At 40.5% G+C, this 18,497-nt stretch overlaps 1 protein-coding gene across 1 annotated transcript; it reads right to left on the bottom strand.

Annotated features, from left to right (window-relative positions):
- Positions 1-494: 494 nt before the first annotated feature.
- On the bottom strand, positions 495-4,656 carry LOC130724332 (uncharacterized). Its single transcript, XM_057575536.1, has 3 exons — positions 1,548-4,656; positions 1,199-1,455; positions 495-766 (listed from the first exon to the last, which is right to left on the bottom strand). Exons 1-3 carry the CDS (start codon positions 1,875-1,877, stop codon positions 730-732), a joined length of 624 nt encoding a protein of 207 aa, XP_057431519.1. The 5' UTR covers positions 1,878-4,656; the 3' UTR covers positions 495-729.
- Between the last annotated feature and the right edge of the window lie 13,841 nt (positions 4,657-18,497).

Below are 18,497 nucleotides of genomic sequence, written 5' to 3'. Positions count from 1 at the left end.
TGAAGTCTATGTGGTGAAAATTGTTGTAGTCAATAGAATGTGATGAATAGGGAATGGGAACTGTCTACATGTGTAAGCAATATCAATTTTTGTTTTTTTTATAAGCAAAAATATATAAATAAGAAGTACTAGGTGTACTTCGAACCAAATTACAAAGAGATGTTAAAAAGAGAACAATTGATGGTACTAGCTAACCCATCTCAAGATAATCTACCTAACTACAAAATATCACTAGACTAACAAGTTGTACAATAGCTTTAGTTCATCAGGCAAAAAACGAAAACAAACTGCAATAGCACAGCCTAAGTAACGAAAATAGCAGGAGAAATAGGCTCCATATGTTGCAATATCAATATATGTGACATGTGAAGTTAGTTCTAAGTTTTATGTTGGCTTATGTGTATATTAATTGCTATATACTTGATGTTAGTATGATTGTAGGAATATAAAGTAGTGACATAATTTTGTAGACGCATAAAAACTTCATTGGCGGAATTTAAGATGCAGGATTCAAAGATAGAGTTCTTAAAAATAAAGTACTTGTACTGATAAATAACAGTTATCCAGTCACCATTTGAAATTAACCTAATGAAACCCAGATATATTGCAGTTGTTTGGGAACAAAATAATAAGAGCAAACTTGATTTGCGGATTTCTAAGTTGAACCCAGTAATCTTTTGCCACTTGAACCTTATAGTTGTCCACCCACTGGTTCTCTCAGATGAAAAGTTAGTTCTGCTGCTGATCATGTTCTCTCTTCGAAAGCCTACATCAATGGGAAGGAATAAGTATTCATTTTTGATAGATAGGAGTATCTATTTATATACTTATTCGTTGAGCAATATGTTCTACGAATCGAACAGCTAAAGCAATGAAAAGAAAGAAAAGAAAAGGTGAAGAGGATTAGAAGCTGCAAATAAACACAATTGGTTGATCTAACCATGTATTTCTTATAATTTAAGCATATTTTATTATATAAAAAACAAATTTAAATATTTGGAAAGAAGGAATAGTATAAAGATATTCAGGTATGTGATTCATACAATTATGGAGTGAAGATTAAACCAAAGTTATTTCAAAATTATTTTTTAAGCAAAAATGAAAAGACTTGCTGAGGATCATAGCCTATTTTGTTTGCAAACAGTATTAAACAAAGATATTATAAGCACATGAAGGAAATAAAATGAAATCAAGTTACCAGTGGTCAACTTGGACACAATAAGTGTTTTCTTCATTCCTCTTCCACATGATGAAGTGATGTTCTCCTCCCACTAAGCATGTGTTATCAAATTCTTGATTATGAAATTCCTGCCACCCTTGATCAAATGTTCCTTTTGTTGGGAACATATCATGCCAAGTAATCCCCCATTTTGTCCAGGTTCCATCTGGAAGTATAACCTCAATTTCTGTAGGCTTGTGTGCAAACAACTCCTTAGTTATTTTTGTAGGAATGCCCTAAAAACACAAATATGTTAATTGGGAGTATATTAGTATTATTAGTTTAGGAAACAAAATAAATAAACTATCAAATAGTGAAAAAAACTCACAACATTTGATGTTCCCCTGATTTCTTCTTCAGACAGGACTCTATCCCACATTAATCCTCCATGCTTGCCTGAGATAATTATCTCATTCCAAAAAAACACATGATCATAGTCAACATAGAATTCAGGCATGTTACTGTGTCTTCCATTTGGAGGGTTTTGGAAAATCATTTGATTGTGATTCAATGAAGGAGGATAACTGACTTCCTTTTCATCCTTATGAAAAACTCTAATATTAAAATTCCCATGTCCAAAATAGCTAAATTTAACTAAACCTGTTTCTTGAACATGATATACATTTCTTAATACTGATATTGCTTGCCCAAACCACATTGTGTTCCTATATGCATGCACATCAACTTGGATTTGGTTTCCAGCTGGATCTTTCAGGACAGTGTAAGGCCCGAGTTTTTAAGTTTATGCTAAGTGAATAAACTTCTTATTCAAGATTAGGGTTGATGTAATGTGAAGGGAAACCTGAACGAAAGTTTATTAAATGAAATATATTTATGAAGGAGAAAGTTCAGGAAAAGTTCAAGGATTGCATTATGATCGATAAAAGTTATAGCACGATCGTTACACGCTTAAACCTAGGTCAGAAACCCTAGTATATAGCTAATTTTCACTTTTAGGCACGATGGCAGTTAATTCCAAAAATCTTCAGAGAAATGTTAGAACTTCTCTTTTTCCATATGTCACAATCGTTTCGAGGCGAAACTCTAGGATCTACGAACGTCCGATTCCAATCATCGGAAGTTTGCCGAAACCGAATCCCTGGTATTTCAAAACCCTAGAATTTCTCGACAATGAAGACTTTATCTATTCAGAGCTTCAAATGGATATTCTACACGCGTACACCCATTTCTCTTGATGATTTCAATCTTTCTTCAGAAGGAAGTTTTCCATTCCGACATTCGATGCAAAAAGCAACTTATCGGGTAAAATAGTTTTACACCGACTTTGCACCGACTTTGCATTAATTGCCAAAAATACAAGGAGACATCTTCTTAGCTTAGGAATTCCTTTGCCAAAACCTATCTTAGAATTCATGGAGAATGATGCCGGAAAAATCAGATTCGCGAAACTTTCATTTTCCCGCGAATTACCATTTTCTATATATAGCAAGCAAGTGAGAAAAAAACACAAAACTCCTCCATTTTCCCTCTCAAGGCCGCGAGTTCATCAAGGAAGAAGGAGAAGAAGATTTTGTTCAAACCTTGCTTGATCGTCGATCAATCAGTTGCTGCTTCAAGGTTTCGAGGTATAGTCGCTAATCCTTACCTCTGATCGCTTTTTCCATAGCTTTTCTGTAGAGTTTTCTGAGCGGATAGTTTATGGGTTTTTGCAAAACTATCCTGAATCTTTCATTTCTGATTCTAAACCTCTTCTATGTATGCCCAAGATCACTTCTGCCGGATTAGATTTTCCGTTATGTCGCCGGAATTCCGCCGGAATCAATTTGAACCTAAAATACCCATTTTATGTAGTTTTTGAGTAAAGTTCCAACCTTTAGGCTGAAAACTATCGCCTTAGCTTAGTGCTAGTAGGATTAGTTGTCATAAACGTCGTTGGTGACGTCCCTGCAAAATTTTATTTTTGGGATTTCAGTTTTGAAAATCCTAAGTTAAAAATCATGACCAAAATACCCCTGCGACAGTTTTCGATCCGATAATTTTTCCGAGTTCAGAATACCCTTAGTTACGGCTGATGAAAGCATAGGAACCAAGTTTGATCGAAGAAAAATCGAGCCCCATAATTAGCCAAAGTGGCCGAGCCCTATTAAGGGGGAGGAAGAAATTTCCTTTTTCCGAAAACTTGTCTTTCGCGCTAGATTATCGTACCTTAGAGTATAGATTACTTCGAGTAACCTTAGTACGTATCGATAACTTAGTTTTCGATAGATTCTGATAGTATTTCTGTGATTTTGTTTTAAAGGAACTTTTGAGGAATTTCCCGAGGAGCAACACTTTGAGTGCGAGGAAGCACTAGTTGATCGTTCTGGAGATCTTTCAGGTGAGGGCTTCTCACTGAATCTCTAGTTAATGCCTAGGGTCGATGTTTCGACATTGTTTACTGTTTATGCACTGGATGGTGTGTGATTGGAAAATGTTTTCTGAGGCTTCGGCTGACAATGTAGATGATTCATCTACTGAATGTTTTTGAAGATTGACTTACATGCTATGTGCTATGTGGGTAATCTAGGATGTGTGGTGCATGCTTTATATGCTAAGTGCTAAGTGTTAATATTGCGATTTATTGAGATATGACATGTTGTTGATTGTGATGATTTAAATATGCTCTGTATTGGAATCTGAGTTTCTGAACGGTGAGAATAGCGGGCAGGTCATGCCGATTTTATTTTGAGAGTTTTGAGAAAGTTTGATAGGACGAACGAGGTTCGGGCCTTAATCTTGTTTAGTGGATCGAGACATCCTCTGGAAGCGACTTGGGATTGGGAGATCCTGCAAATGTATAAGACTCGCGATAAGACAAAATGGAATCTATTTTATAAAGAAAACTCATAAGACCTTAAATAACCTCTAAATCTTTAAGTAATGATAACAACCTCGAAGGAAGGCATGGGAAGCGAAATCTTAATTTTGGAAAACGAGGAGTGTCGTCGGATCCAAGTGTTGAGTATGTTGTCGTTGTGCTGTTGGAGCAGCGTTTATTGTTGTGCTGTTGGAGCAGCGTGTGTTATTGTGCTGTTGGAGCAGCGTGTGTTGTGGTGCTGTTGGAGCAGCTATGTGTCGTGATGAAGTGCCAAGCAGAGTACTTCGGTATAGCAGGAAGTAACGATCAGCCATGCAGAGTTGGATCGGTCCTGACTATACCTGGCACAACAGGAGGTAACGATCATCCATGTAGAGTTGTATCGTGCCTGTTGATGTTCGGCATAGCAAGCAGAAATGGTCAGACCATGTAGAGTTTGTACCGTCTTGACTATAGCCAAAGGTGATAAGTGACGCCCGAGCAGAAATGGTTAAACACGAGGCTAGTGTTACGACCGTCTCGAGGTGCCCAGCCTATAAGTGGCAATACCTTTGGTTTGTCCCGTCGCCAAGCAGAGTGACGTTGTTGTTTTGTTCCGTCGCCAAGCAGAGTGACGTTGTTGTTTTGTTCCGTCGCCAAGCAGAGTGACGTTGTTGTTTTGTTCCGTCGCCAAGCAGAGTGACGTTGTTGTTTTGTTCCGTCGCCAAGCAGAGTGACGTTGTCGGTTTGTTCCGTCGCCAAGCAGAGTGACGATATTCGGGTTTTATGCTGATCTGACTACATGATGAGTGTGTTTGATACTTGTTAGTTCTACTTGATGCATGTTAACTGTGATTTACAGTCGTTATATTCTTTGTGGAAATATGCAACCCTAGGATGTTATCCCTAGTTATAAGCCTAAGTGGCTATTATCTTATCTATATTTATTGGTGCTATTATTTACATAATTCTTTGGAGTTGACCCTCGCGTCTTCTGTGTGTGCTTTGGCGAACAAACGCCCTTTGTCAGATGTCTTTGGCGGGCTGATTCATGATGGTTCATCCTTCGGGAGGAACTAGGGTTGAGATGCGGGAACTGGAGCGTATCGCGGTAGCGAGAGGAGGACGGATGGTGTACATAGACTAGGTCGTTCTGGATTCAGATTCGGGCGACGATCATGCTAGTATGTAGGTTTTAGTGCTGGTGTGAGCTCCTCGAGATGGGATTAGTGTAGGAGTAGAGTCTTAGCTCTGAACATCATTTGTTTTCTTTGGGGACAGGGTAGTTTCCCACCTATAGCTTTTTGTGTGGTTCTTTACGAGAATCACAGAGAGTTGGTTGGACTTAGGAGGTCTTGCTTCAGGCCGATGGGCCAGCTTATTCTCAGTTTTGAGGGATAGTGTTGCGGACACTTACCTTTAGATTTGGTTTGTACATTTTGCCTTCGGGCGTTACACTTTTCTTTCCGTCACTGGAGGTTTACTCGTGACGAGGTTACTTACAGCGGAGGCTGTTTATATATTGTATATTAGCTCTATTACTTTTCGCTTTTGGGTTTTATTTAATTCAGTCTTGTCTTAGTTATTATCGAAAAAAAAATATTCACGTTTTTCCGCATTAAGTTTACTTTTGGTTACTAAAGTGACGCCACCGAAATCGGGGTGTTACAATGTGGTATCAGAGCACGGTCGAGTCTTTCGGGAGTTGTTGGGGAATAGGTCTTCTGTGCTAGGTTGTGTGACTCTGCAAAGAGTGAAAAATTGATTGTCTGCAAGCGATTTTTCGCTTAAAAATTGATTGAAGTTATTGCTTAATCATATTGTATAGTTATGGAAATGCTATCTTATGATGAGTACTAACTGTTTGTCTAACTAAACAGAGAACATGGTGAACATGAATCAACTCGCTGGGGCAATGACTGCTGTGGCCCAGGCAATGACAAATCAAACAGTGGAGAACGCTCAGTGGCGTGCTGACAAGGCTGAACGTGAACGACATAAGCGTGAGAGGGAGTTAGCCCTAGACCAGAACAGGGGACTGAATGATTTTAGAAGGCAGGATCCACCCAAGTTCTCTGGTGGTACTGACCCAGACAAAGCGGATCTCTGGATTCAGGAAATCGAGAAGATATTCGGCGTACTACAAACTGCTGAGGGTGCCAAAGTGGGCATGGCGACTTATCTGCTACTCGGAGATGCTGAGTACTGGTGGAAGGGCACCAGAGGAATTATGGAAGACAATCACGAGGAGATTAGTTGGAACTCATTCCGGACCGCATTCTTGGAAAAGTATTTTCCAACAAGTGCTCGGGATGAGCGGGAGTCACAATTTCTGACACTCCGTCAGGGAGGTATGTCGGTACCGGAATTTGCTTCAAAGCTGGAATCTTTGGCGAAGCATTTTCAATTCTTTCACGATCATGTGAATGAGCGCTACATGTGCAAGCGCTTTGTAAATGGACTGAGGCCTGATATTGAGGACTCAGTGAGGCCGCTGGGAATCATGCGATTCCAGTCGTTGGTTGAGAAAGCCACGGAGGTGGAGCTGATGAAAAATAGAAGGATGAATAGAGCAGGAATTGGGGGACCGATGAGGTCGAGCTCCCAAGACAACAAGGGAAAAGGAAAGTTACAGATGAAGAAGCCTTATCAGCGTCCTACGGGGGAAGGGTTTACCCCAGGACCGTTCAGGCCTACGATTGCTGCTGCGGGAGGAGCAGGAAGCCAAGCTGGGAGCCGTGAGATGACATGTTTTAAATGCGGGGAGGTTGGGCACTACTCCACGAAATGCCCGAAGGGGAAGCCGAGGTGTTTCAAGTGTGATCTACCAGGACATCTGGCCAACAACTGCAAGACACCCAAGGTTGAGCCATTTGTCAACACCATAAGGGGAAAGCGCCCTGCTGCTAGAGGAAGAGTTTATATCATGGATGGTGAAGGAGCTGATGGATTAGTCAGAAGAGAGCGCAAGAACGATGGTAACTTTCTAACCATTCTTTCTCATTCTAGTATAATATATTCCATTACCCCCGTAGCGTGTGCAACACGTCTGAACTTGCTTTTACCGCTAAGCGTTGACCTTATAGTTATTACGCCTATTAATACCTTATTTGACCGTAGCTCGTATTTTAGCTATAGAAGTACACGAGGTGTAAGATAACACGTTAAGCCTAGAAAGTAGTCTTGTACCGATGCGTTTGACCAGAAGCTTGAAGCTAAAAGAATGAATCTTAGAGAGATTTCGTATGGATAGTATACGTATGATGTCGAGAGTGTGTAGTTCCGTAGCGACATTATTGAGGATTTAATATCAAGATATTTGTGACTATTGGATGATAGGAACTCATTGACTGATCCAGTAGGTTTTTCTAAATTTCACCTTCGATGTATTAGGCCTGATCAACTTAATATTGAGGGGGTGATATTCGGAATCAGAGCTGGCTATGGACTTTGATAGAAGGATTGGTAAGATTAACTTGATTGGATCGAGGATTAGTCGAGCTGGGAGGAAAAAGTTCGCATTAAGAATAAGTTCTCTTGCGAAGGAGATATAGTTTGAAGAAATGGATATTCATTTAGGAAGCATTGAAGAATTAACGGACATTAGAGGTCCAAACTTGGTGAAGGTTTAGGTTTTAAGTCTATGAACTGTTGTCTTAAGTTTCTAGGACTCGAAGTTGGTTAGAATTTGTTAGAGGGATTAAGAAGTTGATTGACGAGATGGTGATCAAGTTACAGAAAAGGGAGGTGTTAGTATCAAGATGAACACTTGAGGTTTTCATATTTGGACAAGTTGCTTAAAGTCTAAGAGTGAATGAAACTTGTTATGGATTTTGGTGATACGAGCTAGAGATTACCGAGTGAATTTTGCTAAGTGGAATGAGAATCTTAGGGTAAAGATTGACTTCAGAAGCTGGAGATCATATTTGAGTAAGAGTTTTAGTGGTGTTATCATTGATGATTGTAGTTAAACCTCGGCAAGTTGAAAGATGATATGTCTGTTGAGACGCCGTTGGTCAACATTGGGACTAGAAGAGTGAAACAATCGAAGGGAAAGCAGAGTGTTTTAGTGAAAATTTTTTTGGAATAAAGACACGGACGGTGTTATGTGAGAGTTAGAGGAAAAGATCAAGGAATAATATCCAGAACTTTTTACTGACCCTTAAGTTTCGAGGTCGAAACTTTCTTTTTGGAGGGTAGTAATGTAAGGCCCGAGTTTTTAAGTTTATGCTAAGTGAATAAACTTCTTATTCAAGATTAGGGTTGATGTAATGTGAAGGGAAACCTGAACGAAAGTTTATTAAATGAAATATATTTATGAAGGAGAAAGTTCAGGAAAAGTTCAAGGATTGCATTATGATCGATAAAAGTTATAGCACGATCGTTACACGCTTAAACCTAGGTCAGAAACCCTAGTATATAGCTAATTTTCACTTTTAGGCACGATGGCAGTTAATTCCAAAAATCTTCAGAGAAATGTTAGAACTTCTCTTTTTCCATATGTCACAATCGTTTCGAGGCGAAACTCTAGGATCTACGAACGTCCGATTCCAATCATCGGAAGTTTGCCGAAACCGAATCCCTGGTATTTCAAAACCCTAGAATTTCTCGACAATGAAGACTTTATCTATTCAGAGCTTCAAATGGATATTCTACACGCGTACACCCATTTCTCTTGATGATTTCAATCTTTCTTCAGAAGGAAGTTTTCCATTCCGACATTCGATGCAAAAAGCAACTTATCGGGTAAAATAGTTTTACACCGACTTTGCACCGACTTTGCATTAATTGCCAAAAATACAAGGAGACATCTTCTTAGCTTAGGAATTCCTTTGCCAAAACCTATCTTAGAATTCATGGAGAATGATGCCGGAAAAATCAGATTCGCGAAACTTTCATTTTCCCGCGAATTACCATTTTCTATATATAGCAAGCAAGTGAGAAAAAAACACAAAACTCCTCCATTTTCCCTCTCAAGGCCGCGAGTTCATCAAGGAAGAAGGAGAAGAAGATTTTGTTCAAACCTTGCTTGATCGTCGATCAATCAGTTGCTGCTTCAAGGTTTCGAGGTATAGTCGCTAATCCTTACCTCTGATCGCTTTTTCCATAGCTTTTCTGTAGAGTTTTCTGAGCGGATAGTTTATGGGTTTTTGCAAAACTATCCTGAATCTTTCATTTCTGATTCTAAACCTCTTCTATGTATGCCCAAGATCACTTCTGCCGGATTAGATTTTCCGTTATGTCGCCGGAATTCCGCCGGAATCAATTTGAACCTAAAATACCCATTTTATGTAGTTTTTGAGTAAAGTTCCAACCTTTAGGCTGAAAACTATCGCCTTAGCTTAGTGCTAGTAGGATTAGTTGTCATAAACGTCGTTGGTGACGTCCCTGCAAAATTTTATTTTTGGGATTTCAGTTTTGAAAATCCTAAGTTAAAAATCATGACCAAAATACCCCTGCGACAGTTTTCGATCCGATAATTTTTCCGAGTTCAGAATACCCTTAGTTACGGCTGATGAAAGCATAGGAACCAAGTTTGATCGAAGAAAAATCGAGCCCCATAATTAGCCAAAGTGGCCGAGCCCTATTAAGGGGGAGGAAGAAATTTCCTTTTTCCGAAAACTTGTCTTTCGCGCTAGATTATCGTACCTTAGAGTATAGATTACTTCGAGTAACCTTAGTACGTATCGATAACTTAGTTTTCGATAGATTCTGATAGTATTTCTGTGATTTTGTTTTAAAGGAACTTTTGAGGAATTTCCCGAGGAGCAACACTTTGAGTGCGAGGAAGCACTAGTTGATCGTTCTGGAGATCTTTCAGGTGAGGGCTTCTCACTGAATCTCTAGTTAATGCCTAGGGTCGATGTTTCGACATTGTTTACTGTTTATGCACTGGATGGTGTGTGATTGGAAAATGTTTTCTGAGGCTTCGGCTGACAATGTAGATGATTCATCTACTGAATGTTTTTGAAGATTGACTTACATGCTATGTGCTATGTGGGTAATCTAGGATGTGTGGTGCATGCTTTATATGCTAAGTGCTAAGTGTTAATATTGCGATTTATTGAGATATGACATGTTGTTGATTGTGATGATTTAAATATGCTCTGTATTGGAATCTGAGTTTCTGAACGGTGAGAATAGCGGGCAGGTCATGCCGATTTTATTTTGAGAGTTTTGAGAAAGTTTGATAGGACGAACGAGGTTCGGGCCTTAATCTTGTTTAGTGGATCGAGACATCCTCTGGAAGCGACTTGGGATTGGGAGATCCTGCAAATGTATAAGACTCGCGATAAGACAAAATGGAATCTATTTTATAAAGAAAACTCATAAGACCTTAAATAACCTCTAAATCTTTAAGTAATGATAACAACCTCGAAGGAAGGCATGGGAAGCGAAATCTTAATTTTGGAAAACGAGGAGTGTCGTCGGATCCAAGTGTTGAGTATGTTGTCGTTGTGCTGTTGGAGCAGCGTTTATTGTTGTGCTGTTGGAGCAGCGTGTGTTATTGTGCTGTTGGAGCAGCGTGTGTTGTGGTGCTGTTGGAGCAGCTATGTGTCGTGATGAAGTGCCAAGCAGAGTACTTCGGTATAGCAGGAAGTAACGATCAGCCATGCAGAGTTGGATCGGTCCTGACTATACCTGGCACAACAGGAGGTAACGATCATCCATGTAGAGTTGTATCGTGCCTGTTGATGTTCGGCATAGCAAGCAGAAATGGTCAGACCATGTAGAGTTTGTACCGTCTTGACTATAGCCAAAGGTGATAAGTGACGCCCGAGCAGAAATGGTTAAACACGAGGCTAGTGTTACGACCGTCTCGAGGTGCCCAGCCTATAAGTGGCAATACCTTTGGTTTGTCCCGTCGCCAAGCAGAGTGACGTTGTTGTTTTGTTCCGTCGCCAAGCAGAGTGACGTTGTTGTTTTGTTCCGTCGCCAAGCAGAGTGACGTTGTTGTTTTGTTCCGTCGCCAAGCAGAGTGACGTTGTTGTTTTGTTCCGTCGCCAAGCAGAGTGACGTTGTCGGTTTGTTCCGTCGCCAAGCAGAGTGACGATATTCGGGTTTTATGCTGATCTGACTACATGATGAGTGTGTTTGATACTTGTTAGTTCTACTTGATGCATGTTAACTGTGATTTACAGTCGTTATATTCTTTGTGGAAATATGCAACCCTAGGATGTTATCCCTAGTTATAAGCCTAAGTGGCTATTATCTTATCTATATTTATTGGTGCTATTATTTACATAATTCTTTGGAGTTGACCCTCGCGTCTTCTGTGTGTGCTTTGGCGAACAAACGCCCTTTGTCAGATGTCTTTGGCGGGCTGATTCATGATGGTTCATCCTTCGGGAGGAACTAGGGTTGAGATGCGGGAACTGGAGCGTATCGCGGTAGCGAGAGGAGGACGGATGGTGTACATAGACTAGGTCGTTCTGGATTCAGATTCGGGCGACGATCATGCTAGTATGTAGGTTTTAGTGCTGGTGTGAGCTCCTCGAGATGGGATTAGTGTAGGAGTAGAGTCTTAGCTCTGAACATCATTTGTTTTCTTTGGGGACAGGGTAGTTTCCCACCTATAGCTTTTTGTGTGGTTCTTTACGAGAATCACAGAGAGTTGGTTGGACTTAGGAGGTCTTGCTTCAGGCCGATGGGCCAGCTTATTCTCAGTTTTGAGGGATAGTGTTGCGGACACTTACCTTTAGATTTGGTTTGTACATTTTGCCTTCGGGCGTTACACTTTTCTTTCCGTCACTGGAGGTTTACTCGTGACGAGGTTACTTACAGCGGAGGCTGTTTATATATTGTATATTAGCTCTATTACTTTTCGCTTTTGGGTTTTATTTAATTCAGTCTTGTCTTAGTTATTATCGAAAAAAAAATATTCACGTTTTTCCGCATTAAGTTTACTTTTGGTTACTAAAGTGACGCCACCGAAATCGGGGTGTTACAATGTGGTATCAGAGCACGGTCGAGTCTTTCGGGAGTTGTTGGGGAATAGGTCTTCTGTGCTAGGTTGTGTGACTCTGCAAAGAGTGAAAAATTGATTGTCTGCAAGCGATTTTTCGCTTAAAAATTGATTGAAGTTATTGCTTAATCATATTGTATAGTTATGGAAATGCTATCTTATGATGAGTACTAACTGTTTGTCTAACTAAACAGAGAACATGGTGAACATGAATCAACTCGCTGGGGCAATGACTGCTGTGGCCCAGGCAATGACAAATCAAACAGTGGAGAACGCTCAGTGGCGTGCTGACAAGGCTGAACGTGAACGACATAAGCGTGAGAGGGAGTTAGCCCTAGACCAGAACAGGGGACTGAATGATTTTAGAAGGCAGGATCCACCCAAGTTCTCTGGTGGTACTGACCCAGACAAAGCGGATCTCTGGATTCAGGAAATCGAGAAGATATTCGGCGTACTACAAACTGCTGAGGGTGCCAAAGTGGGCATGGCGACTTATCTGCTACTCGGAGATGCTGAGTACTGGTGGAAGGGCACCAGAGGAATTATGGAAGACAATCACGAGGAGATTAGTTGGAACTCATTCCGGACCGCATTCTTGGAAAAGTATTTTCCAACAAGTGCTCGGGATGAGCGGGAGTCACAATTTCTGACACTCCGTCAGGGAGGTATGTCGGTACCGGAATTTGCTTCAAAGCTGGAATCTTTGGCGAAGCATTTTCAATTCTTTCACGATCATGTGAATGAGCGCTACATGTGCAAGCGCTTTGTAAATGGACTGAGGCCTGATATTGAGGACTCAGTGAGGCCGCTGGGAATCATGCGATTCCAGTCGTTGGTTGAGAAAGCCACGGAGGTGGAGCTGATGAAAAATAGAAGGATGAATAGAGCAGGAATTGGGGGACCGATGAGGTCGAGCTCCCAAGACAACAAGGGAAAAGGAAAGTTACAGATGAAGAAGCCTTATCAGCGTCCTACGGGGGAAGGGTTTACCCCAGGACCGTTCAGGCCTACGATTGCTGCTGCGGGAGGAGCAGGAAGCCAAGCTGGGAGCCGTGAGATGACATGTTTTAAATGCGGGGAGGTTGGGCACTACTCCACGAAATGCCCGAAGGGGAAGCCGAGGTGTTTCAAGTGTGATCTACCAGGACATCTGGCCAACAACTGCAAGACACCCAAGGTTGAGCCATTTGTCAACACCATAAGGGGAAAGCGCCCTGCTGCTAGAGGAAGAGTTTATATCATGGATGGTGAAGGAGCTGATGGATTAGTCAGAAGAGAGCGCAAGAACGATGGTAACTTTCTAACCATTCTTTCTCATTCTAGTATAATATATTCCATTACCCCCGTAGCGTGTGCAACACGTCTGAACTTGCTTTTACCGCTAAGCGTTGACCTTATAGTTATTACGCCTATTAATACCTTATTTGACCGTAGCTCGTATTTTAGCTATAGAAGTACACGAGGTGTAAGATAACACGTTAAGCCTAGAAAGTAGTCTTGTACCGATGCGTTTGACCAGAAGCTTGAAGCTAAAAGAATGAATCTTAGAGAGATTTCGTATGGATAGTATACGTATGATGTCGAGAGTGTGTAGTTCCGTAGCGACATTATTGAGGATTTAATATCAAGATATTTGTGACTATTGGATGATAGGAACTCATTGACTGATCCAGTAGGTTTTTCTAAATTTCACCTTCGATGTATTAGGCCTGATCAACTTAATATTGAGGGGGTGATATTCGGAATCAGAGCTGGCTATGGACTTTGATAGAAGGATTGGTAAGATTAACTTGATTGGATCGAGGATTAGTCGAGCTGGGAGGAAAAAGTTCGCATTAAGAATAAGTTCTCTTGCGAAGGAGATATAGTTTGAAGAAATGGATATTCATTTAGGAAGCATTGAAGAATTAACGGACATTAGAGGTCCAAACTTGGTGAAGGTTTAGGTTTTAAGTCTATGAACTGTTGTCTTAAGTTTCTAGGACTCGAAGTTGGTTAGAATTTGTTAGAGGGATTAAGAAGTTGATTGACGAGATGGTGATCAAGTTACAGAAAAGGGAGGTGTTAGTATCAAGATGAACACTTGAGGTTTTCATATTTGGACAAGTTGCTTAAAGTCTAAGAGTGAATGAAACTTGTTATGGATTTTGGTGATACGAGCTAGAGATTACCGAGTGAATTTTGCTAAGTGGAATGAGAATCTTAGGGTAAAGATTGACTTCAGAAGCTGGAGATCATATTTGAGTAAGAGTTTTAGTGGTGTTATCATTGATGATTGTAGTTAAACCTCGGCAAGTTGAAAGATGATATGTCTGTTGAGACGCCGTTGGTCAACATTGGGACTAGAAGAGTGAAACAATCGAAGGGAAAGCAGAGTGTTTTAGTGAAAATTTTTTTGGAATAAAGACACGGACGGTGTTATGTGAGAGTTAGAGGAAAAGATCAAGGAATAATATCCAGAACTTTTTACTGACCCTTAAGTTTCGAGGTCGAAACTTTCTTTTTGGAGGGTAGTAATGTAAGGCCCGAGTTTTTAAGTTTATGCTAAGTGAATAAACTTCTTATTCAAGATTAGGGTTGATGTAATGTGAAGGGAAACCTGAACGAAAGTTTATTAAATGAAATATATTTATGAAGGAGAAAGTTCAGGAAAAGTTCAAGGATTGCATTATGATCGATAAAAGTTATAGCACGATCGTTACACGCTTAAACCTAGGTCAGAAACCCTAGTATATAGCTAATTTTCACTTTTAGGCACGATGGCAGTTAATTCCAAAAATCTTCAGAGAAATGTTAGAACTTCTCTTTTTCCATATGTCACAATCGTTTCGAGGCGAAACTCTAGGATCTACGAACGTCCGATTCCAATCATCGGAAGTTTGCCGAAACCGAATCCCTGGTATTTCAAAACCCTAGAATTTCTCGACAATGAAGACTTTATCTATTCAGAGCTTCAAATGGATATTCTACACGCGTACACCCATTTCTCTTGATGATTTCAATCTTTCTTCAGAAGGAAGTTTTCCATTCCGACATTCGATGCAAAAAGCAACTTATCGGGTAAAATAGTTTTACACCGACTTTGCACCGACTTTGCATTAATTGCCAAAAATACAAGGAGACATCTTCTTAGCTTAGGAATTCCTTTGCCAAAACCTATCTTAGAATTCATGGAGAATGATGCCGGAAAAATCAGATTCGCGAAACTTTCATTTTCCCGCGAATTACCATTTTCTATATATAGCAAGCAAGTGAGAAAAAAACACAAAACTCCTCCATTTTCCCTCTCAAGGCCGCGAGTTCATCAAGGAAGAAGGAGAAGAAGATTTTGTTCAAACCTTGCTTGATCGTCGATCAATCAGTTGCTGCTTCAAGGTTTCGAGGTATAGTCGCTAATCCTTACCTCTGATCGCTTTTTCCATAGCTTTTCTGTAGAGTTTTCTGAGCGGATAGTTTATGGGTTTTTGCAAAACTATCCTGAATCTTTCATTTCTGATTCTAAACCTCTTCTATGTATGCCCAAGATCACTTCTGCCGGATTAGATTTTCCGTTATGTCGCCGGAATTCCGCCGGAATCAATTTGAACCTAAAATACCCATTTTATGTAGTTTTTGAGTAAAGTTCCAACCTTTAGGCTGAAAACTATCGCCTTAGCTTAGTGCTAGTAGGATTAGTTGTCATAAACGTCGTTGGTGACGTCCCTGCAAAATTTTATTTTTGGGATTTCAGTTTTGAAAATCCTAAGTTAAAAATCATGACCAAAATACCCCTGCGACAGTTTTCGATCCGATAATTTTTCCGAGTTCAGAATACCCTTAGTTACGGCTGATGAAAGCATAGGAACCAAGTTTGATCGAAGAAAAATCGAGCCCCATAATTAGCCAAAGTGGCCGAGCCCTATTAAGGGGGAGGAAGAAATTTCCTTTTTCCGAAAACTTGTCTTTCGCGCTAGATTGTCGTACCTTAGAGTATAGATTACTTCGAGTAACCTTAGTACGTATCGATAACTTAGTTTTCGATAGATTCTGATAGTATTTCTGTGATTTTGTTTTAAAGGAACTTTTGAGGAATTTCCCGAGGAGCAACACTTTGAGTGCGAGGAAGCACTAGTTGATCGTTCTGGAGATCTTTCAGGTGAGGGCTTCTCACTGAATCTCTAGTTAATGCCTAGGGTCGATGTTTCGACATTGTTTACTGTTTATGCACTGGATGGTGTGTGATTGGAAAATGTTTTCTGAGGCTTCGGCTGACAATGTAGATGATTCATCTACTGAATGTTTTTGAAGATTGACTTACATGCTATGTGCTATGTGGGTAATCTAGGATGTGTGGTGCATGCTTTATATGCTAAGTGCTAAGTGTTAATATTGCGATTTATTGAGATATGACATGTTGTTGATTGTGATGATTTAAATATGCTCTGTATTGGAATCTGAGTTTCTGAACGGTGAGAATAGCGGGCAGGTCATGCCGATTTTATTTTGAGAGTTTTGAGAAAGTTTGATAGGACGAACGAGGTTCGGGCCTTAATCTTGTTTAGTGGATCGAGACATCCTCTGGAAGCGACTTGGGATTGGGAGATCCTGCAAATGTATAAGACTCGCGATAAGACAAAATGGAATCTATTTTATAAAGAAAACTCATAAGACCTTAAATAACCTCTAAATCTTTAAGTAATGATAACAACCTCGAAGGAAGGCATGGGAAGCGAAATCTTAATTTTGGAAAACGAGGAGTGTCGTCGGATCCAAGTGTTGAGTATGTTGTCGTTGTGCTGTTGGAGCAGCGTTTATTGTTGTGCTGTTGGAGCAGCGTGTGTTATTGTGCTGTTGGAGCAGCGTGTGTTGTGGTGCTGTTGGAGCAGCTATGTGTCGTGATGAAGTGCCAAGCAGAGTACTTCGGTATAGCAGGAAGTAACGATCAGCCATGCAGAGTTGGATCGGTCCTGACTATACCTGGCACAACAGGAGGTAACGATCATCCATGTAGAGTTGTATCGTGCCTGTTGATGTTCGGCATAGCAAGCAGAAATGGTCAGACCATGTAGAGTTTGTACCGTCTTGACTATAGCCAAAGGTGATAAGTGACGCCCGAGCAGAAATGGTTAAACACGAGGCTAGTGTTACGACCGTCTCGAGGTGCCCAGCCTATAAGTGGCAATACCTTTGGTTTGTCCCGTCGCCAAGCAGAGTGACGTTGTTGTTTTGTTCCGTCGCCAAGCAGAGTGACGTTGTTGTTTTGTTCCGTCGCCAAGCAGAGTGACGTTGTTGTTTTGTTCCGTCGCCAAGCAGAGTGACGTTGTCGGTTTGTTCCGTCGCCAAGCAGAGTGACGATATTCGGGTTTTATGCTGATCTGACTACATGATGAGTGTGTTTGATACTTGTTAGTTCTACTTGATGCATGTTAACTGTGATTTACAGTCGTTATATTCTTTGTGGAAATATGCAACCCTAGGATGTTATCCCTAGTTATAAGCCTAAGTGGCTATTATCTTATCTATATTTATTGGTGCTATTATTTACATAATTCTTTGGAGTTGACCCTCGCGTCTTCTGTGTGTGCTTTGGCGAACAAACGCCCTTTGTCAGATGTCTTTGGCGGGCTGATTCATGATGGTTCATCCTTCGGGAGGAACTAGGGTTGAGATGCGGGAACTGGAGCGTATCGCGGTAGCGAGAGGAGGACGGATGGTGTACATAGACTAGGTCGTTCTGGATTCAGATTCGGGCGACGATCATGCTAGTATGTAGGTTTTAGTGCTGGTGTGAGCTCCTCGAGATGGGATTAGTGTAGGAGTAGAGTCTTAGCTCTGAACATCATTTGTTTTCTTTGGGGACAGGGTAGTTTCCCACCTATAGCTTTTTGTGTGGTTCTTTACGAGAATCACAGAGAGTTGGTTGGACTTAGGAGGTCTTGCTTCAGGCCGATGGGCCAGCTTATTCTCAGTTTTGAGGGATAGTGTTGCGGACACTTACCTTTAGATTTGGTTTGTACATTTTGCCTTCGGGCGTTACACTTTTCTTTCCGTCACTGGAGGTTTACTCGTGACGAGGTTACTTACAGCGGAGGCTGTTTATATATTGTATATTAGCTCTATTACTTTTCGCTTTTGGGTTTTATTTAATTCAGTCTTGTCTTAGTTATTATCGAAAAAAAAATATTCACGTTTTTCCGCATTAAGTTTACTTTTGGTTACTAAAGTGACGCCACCGAAATCGGGGTGTTACAGACAGCACCATTTTGCAATTCATGTCCATGTTTGGTTGCAAACCAACGTGGTATGACCATGTTTTGCTAAATTATTGCATGAGAAAAAAGAAAGTCAACAAGTTGAACATAGTACACCTAAAGAAACCAGGTATAAGGTATAGAAATATAATAAATAGAATGAAAGTTGTATATAATTACCCGATATGGATATATTTGCCTCACAAAAATTCTGTGATTTTTGTGCTGATTTCGTAAGCGTAGTGGATACATATCTAAAAATATATAGAACAAATAAGTGTAAGT

This window comes from Lotus japonicus, chromosome 6 (assembly GCF_012489685.1).
Source record: "Lotus japonicus ecotype B-129 chromosome 6, LjGifu_v1.2".
Classification (NCBI taxonomy): domain Eukaryota; kingdom Viridiplantae; phylum Streptophyta; class Magnoliopsida; order Fabales; family Fabaceae; genus Lotus; species Lotus japonicus.
The sequence above is the reverse complement of the archived record's forward strand: the minus strand, read 5'-3'. Positions and strand labels throughout refer to the sequence as shown.

Coding starts and splice junctions, on each gene's coding strand:
- LOC130724332 (XM_057575536.1), bottom strand. CDS start 1,877: ATGTGGTTTGGGCAAGCAATATCAGTATTAAGAAATGTATATCATGTT. Junction 1,456..1,547: donor TCAGGGGAACATCAAATGTT/GTGAGTTTTTTT, acceptor TTGTGTTTTTAG/GGCATTCCTACAAAAATAAC. Junction 767..1,198: donor TGTGTCCAAGTTGACCACTG/GTAACTTGATTT, acceptor CCATTGATGTAG/GCTTTCGAAGAGAGAACATG.